The sequence below is a fragment of the Myxocyprinus asiaticus genome, chromosome 18 (assembly GCF_019703515.2).
Source record: "Myxocyprinus asiaticus isolate MX2 ecotype Aquarium Trade chromosome 18, UBuf_Myxa_2, whole genome shotgun sequence".
In the NCBI taxonomy this organism is placed as follows: Eukaryota; Metazoa; Chordata; class Actinopteri; order Cypriniformes; family Catostomidae; genus Myxocyprinus; species Myxocyprinus asiaticus.
The window spans coordinates 4,082,580-4,088,579 of record NC_059361.1 but is presented as its reverse complement, the minus strand read 5'-3'; the positions used below and the strand labels follow the sequence as shown (position 1 = coordinate 4,088,579).

Genomic DNA, 6,000 nt, shown 5'->3' with positions numbered 1-6,000 from the left:
TGATTGATATAAAAAGCAAATATTTAGTCATTTGTCCATATATACAGCTGTAGGATCTCCGCAGGGCTTTTTTTTTTTTCTTCATTAAATAATCTGCCCTCAGCTTCATCTTTTAAATAGTCATTCTAAAATTAATTCTGAATGAATTCATAAAAATTATTCTAAGCATAATTGTTCACGATCTACAAAATCCACATATGAATAAGAAAAAAAGGGCCAAATGCTTCCGTGCTTACAGCAGGTTAATATATAAGTCATATAGTGGCTCGGAAACTCTTTTACAATTATAGATTCGGGTTTCTTTATGAGTTTTGGAACACCGGTCGGTACCATCGAGCTAAGCTGCATTATTAGAGAAGTTTCTCATCCCACAGTGGATCTGTCATGCACACCTCACATGTTCACACACATGTTCACACACACTTATTGCAGAGTTTTGATTCTTATTACCAGATTAAGAAGACTAAACAGACTTTTGATTAAGCAAAGTCAAATTTTGACAGGAAACTGGAGTGGTTGTGTGCATGAGAGTTGGGAGTACTTTTTTGTTTTCATATGAAAGAATTACAACAGAAAATGACAAAAAAGTAATGAAAGGGATAGTTCAATGAAAATGAAAATTCTGTTGTCGTTTACTCACCCTCATGTCGTTCCAAACCCATGTGACCTTTTTTTCTTCATTGGAACACAAATGAGATGCCGAACATGCAGCATGTCAATTTGTGTTCTTTAGAAGACAGAAGAAAGACATTCAGGTTCGGAACAACATGAGGGTGAGTAAAAGATGACAGGATTTTCATTTTTGGGTGAACTATCCCTTTATGCATTTAGACAGTGTACACCCCACTGTGGGACGTTCAATTAAAGATGGAAGACCAGGTTCTGAAAACTAAAAAAAAAAAAAAAACAGATAAAAAAAGGGGTGTGGTGCAGTACAAATCGAACAAACCAGACAACCGTCACTCCTTATGGTGATGGAACATTTCATGCTTCAGTCCGTCATAAAAGGATAACCATCAAAAAATCATTTTCAAGAGTGTTTTTTTGTCTTTTATGTATATATCATATATAAGTTTTATATTTATGACAAAATGTTATATTCATATATCTATATACTTTTTCTGTCAAATATATATATATGTATATAATTGGTAAAAATGAGTAAATTATTGGTGGAATAAATCATCTAGGGAGAGAGACAGGTGCGGTTTTCACACGATCCGTCCTCTTGTTATAGTCTCTCTCCATTTTCAAAGCTATTTAAATACATTGAGATATTTTATTTAGTCATATTTCCTTTGGAAACCCAAAGAAAGAGTCTGATTATGAAAAAGCCACTAGTGTTGGTTAAACATTCTCCAAGTGTAGTACGTCCCTCAGCCAGAAGGGGGCAGCAGACAGAGAGGATCCAGCCACGCCCACTCTGCTCATCCACTTCCTAAAAAAATACTCTGAAAGGCAACAGAACTTCCTTTTCTCAACAGCATCCCTCCTTTTTCTGGATGAATGACACAAGCAGATAGCAAAGGAGAAAAACTGGATGGAAGGAGAATTAAGTGGTTTGTGGGCATTTATCATGCTAATGAAGCTTAATAATTAAGTAGCATGCCCTACATTGACATTATTCAGACTGGCAGCAACAATTACCACTCAAATCTGTTTCATTTTTTGTAGTCTAACAGCAAAAAATAGCTATATGAAATCTGACAAATCTGATCCAAACCACATTTGTTGGTGGCTTGAAAACTGATTGTCAAATCAGATTTTAGGAAATTTGCATATGCAATATGCATATGAAGGGCCAAATCAATCAAAACTAAATCAATAAATATACATTTAAATAAAGCATTAAGTATATAAAGAAATGGTTAAAAAAATATAAAATCATTAAATTAATTGTTAAATCACAAAATAAATACAATGTACTTGTATTTAAATTTAGCACTAGTTTTCACTGTCTAAACAAACAGATCTGGTTTCATCACTTGCAGAAGTCCGTCCTAAAGATCAGGGCCCGTATTCACAAAGATTTTTATCTTACCACTAGGAGTTCTCCAAAGAGTTCCTAGCTAGGAGTTTTTGCTTAAAACCTATTCACAAAACTGCTAAGAGCAAGTATTACTAAGGAAATCTTAAGATAAGTGTAAGGCTGAGTTGACCTCGTTGCTATGGATGACGTCACATTTTATGAACGCCCTCTTTTAAATCACCCTCAGTGATTGGTCGACAGGGAAATGCTATTTGTCAATTCCCACTACTTAGTAGGTCCTCGTGGTGGCGCGGTTACTCACCTCAATCCGGGTGGCGGAGGACAAGTATCAGTTGCCTCCGCTTCTGAGACCGTCAGTCCGCGCATCTTATCACGTGACTCATTGTGCACGACACCACGGAGACTCACAGCATGTGGAGGCTCATGCTACTCTCCACATTCCATGCACAACTTACCACGCCTCCACTGAGAGCGAGAACCACGAATCACGACCACGAGGAGGTTACCCCATGTGACTCTACACTCCCTAGCAACCGGGCCAATTTGGTTGCTTAGGAGACCTGGCTGGAGTCACTCAGCACGCCCTGGATTCGAACTCACGACTCCAGGGGTGATAGTCAGCGTCAATACTCGCTGAGCTACCCAGGCCCCACTCTTCATCCTGTGTTGATGAAATGACACGAGCATGCATCCCGTCAACAGCATCAAAATCCTGCCATTGCCGTGATTCCCCATTAATGCCCCCTTTTTTTCTCTGCAGCGAGCGTGCATCCACAGTAAAATGTGGCCAGGGAGCGCCGAGTTCTCAAAACATCTATCTCCGGTGTAATTTGGTTGTTTCGGTTTCTGGGAGAGGTAACTGCATCTCTAACTAAGTTTACAATTATGAAAACACCCTCACGATTCAGGCGATACCTTTTTTTAAAGGTCAATGTCAACATTATAATATTTATAATATTATAATATATTATTAAAATACATCGACCTTTTTAAACGGTCAATGCCATAATAATATTCTAATATATTGTTTTTAATGAGGATTTACAACAGCAGCTATGCTTCGGATCGTTTGTGAGTCACTCTTAAGGAGTTAGAAGTCCTCAGGATGACTTCTAAGCTGTTGTGTGTTTAGGAGCTACTTTTAGTGTTAAAATGCTTCACGAATTACTCTTGGATGAAATTTTACGAGTCCTAAAATTAGGAGTGACATGCCCCTCATTTTTAGGAGTTGCTCCTAAATTTCCATGTTAGGTGCTACTTTTAGCCTTACGATTTTTTGTGAATACAGGCCCAGATTTGGAAAAACAAATCAGATTTATGTCCAGTGTGAATAAAGCCATGGTGATCGTGCAATTCACAGCCCCTCCCAAACACACAACACCCTTGTGATTGGCTGCTGACAGTGAGGTGGGAGGGGCTCAGGAGAGTGCTTCAAAAATAGCAATGAACCAACGCCCACTCCACCAATGAAAAGATTCCGAAAATGGGTGTTTTTTTTAAAGGGATAGTTCACCCAAAATTTTTATCTCTGTCATACATTCACCCTTCTGTTGTACTAAACTTCGTTGTTTCTTCCATGGAACACACATGGAATTGTTAAATGAATATTCCGGGTTCAACACAAGTTAAGCTCAATCAACAGCATTTGTGGCATAATATTCATTACCACAAAAATTAATTTTCACTTGCCCATCAACATTATGCCACAAGAGCTTAACTTGTATTGAACCCGAAATATTCCTTTAATTCTTCACAATTTCTCCTTTTGTGTTCCAGAAAAGAAAGTCATGTTTGGAACGGCATGAGGGTGAGTAAATGATGACAGACTTTTAATTTTTGCGTGAACTATCCCTTTAAGAATCACCTGAAAAAATTTAAAAGGCAAACAACTTCAAATAAATAAGAAAGAAAAGTCTCAAAAATGAAAGAAAACAGTGTTTAGCTACAGACAGAGGGAGGTGAAGGGTCAACTCTCCAGCAGCTGTTTAAGAGCGCGCTCAATGTTCATGCGGTGACCAACACGCGTCACGCCCAGCTCGGCGAAATCCTCCTTGGTCAAAGCAGGCAGGTGGGAACCTTCAATCTCATGTTCCTGAAACCGCTCGCGGTGCTCGGCCAGGTTTATACTGGCCAGCCAGTCGCCTACGTCGTACTTGTTCCAAAGGTGGAGGGGTTTCTGGTGGAACGGCCGTAGGGCTAGCAGGGGGGAGGGCATGCCCAGGGAGGGGGCGGGCGAGGGAGAGCGACTCCGTGCACTGGAGCTCCTCATGACGAATCGCACCTCCTTTGGTTCGTGAGGGAGACTGAGGCTGGACGACTTGAGGATGGTGGGGGGTGTGGTGGGGGAAGTGGCCAGGCCGAAGCCCCGGATGGGTCCCAGAGGGTCTGAACGTTCCGGGGAACCAGGGCTGGGTGTTCGGCGGGTCACTGGGTAGCGGCTGCCAGGTCGGATGGTGTAGGTGGTGCCGTAGCCTCTCTGAGAGATGGTATGGAGCTCCCCTAAACTGCTGAAGAGTCTACAAAAAGGGGACAAGAGAAAAGGGAGGGGGAAGAGAGGGCACACGTCAACTTTTTTGGGTGAAAACAGCAGGAATGAGGCAAGAGATTCTATTCTACTCAATTCTAGTCTACTCAATTCTGTTATGTAGCTCTCTGTCCAACTTTTAGTAACAGCATCAGCTATGTTAAGATTCTATGCTTTGAGTTAGATGGCAAACGCATTAAACCAGTTAGTGGTGGTGAGCTTTATTAAAGGAATAGTTCACCCAAAAATGAAAATTATCTCATTATTCACTTACCCTGATGCCATCCCAGATGTGTATGACTGTCTTTCTTCAGCAGAACACAAATGAAGATTTTTAGAAGGAGATAGCTCTCTGTCAGGTCCTTATAATAGAAGTAAACAGGTGCCAGCCCTTTGACAGTCCAAAGTCATATTTAGGCAGCATAAAATAATCCACACGACTCCAGTCGATCAATGAATGTCTTCTGAAGCAAATCGATATGTTTGTGTAAAAAATAAATCGATAATTAAAACGTTATTAACTTTTAAAAAGCACTTCCTGCCAACAGCTGAAGCGAAGCGTGACATAAGCGCATTGGCAAGTTCACGTGAGAATTCGATTTAAAGTTAATAACGTTTTAATTATCAATGTATTTTTTACACAACCATATCGATTCGCTTCAGAAGACATTCACTGATAGACTGGAGTCATGTGGATTACTTTTATGCTGCCTAAATTTGACTTTTGGACCGTCAAGTGCTGGCACCTGTTTACTTGCATTATAAGGAACTTACAGAGCTCTATCTTCTTCTTAAAATCTTCATTTGTGTTCTGCTGAAGAAAGACAGTCATACACATTTGGGATGGCATCAGGGTAAGTGAATAATGAGAGAATCTTCCTTTTTGGGTGCACTATTCCTTTAATGCGTTCAGCTGTAACAGCAGAAGTGTGAAGGTGTTACAGCCCTGTAGAGCACAGAGAGTGAGACTGGTTTACACCAAAGATGATCATGTTTTGATAGTGAAATCAGATCTTACTTCCTGAATCTTGAATTTCATTTTTAAGGTTTTAATTTTAGTCATAGCTAAAATTTAAGTTTAAATAAAAACATTTTCTTCCGTGGTCAGAATGTTGTGTACCATCAGGTTTATTAACAGGGTTTACAATTTCAAGACAAACTTTATAAAAGGTATTTAATTAGCCTTTTTAAAAGCTAAGGCAAAAGTGAAAAGTAAACCAAACAGCAGCAAAGCACTGGCAACTGACCACGTGAATATGAGCAAACTGAAATGATCCACTTATTTAGCTTTTTCCAGCCTGATCGCATGAAAATTACATGACTGTGGCGATATTTTTGCAAGCTGTTATAATGTGGTTCATTACAGGTATCGCGGCAGTTCTGAAGTAAAATGTCCACTGTGTGGCGCTAAAAGCAAGTTAAATGTTCTCCCAAACAAATGAGGTTAATTCTCTATTGAGTTTTAAATCAACAAAACCGACCTCCC

The 6,000-nt window shown here is 39.8% G+C and overlaps 1 protein-coding gene across 6 annotated transcripts in view; it reads right to left on the bottom strand.

Moving 5' to 3' along the window:
- The window catches only part of LOC127456258 (SH3 and multiple ankyrin repeat domains protein 3-like), a 333,686-nt gene continuing 327,686 nt past the window's right edge, over positions 1-6,000 (bottom strand). For 4 of the 6 annotated variants that reach the window (XM_051724660.1, XM_051724661.1, XM_051724664.1 and 1 more), the window contains one exon: positions 1-4,506. In XM_051724660.1, coding sequence (XP_051580620.1) covers positions 3,957-4,506 — 550 coding nt within the window. In that variant the 3' untranslated portion in view covers positions 1-3,956. The remainder of the gene's footprint in view (positions 4,507-6,000) is intronic. The other 2 variants (XR_007899810.1, XM_051724665.1) reach the window with 2 other exon arrangements.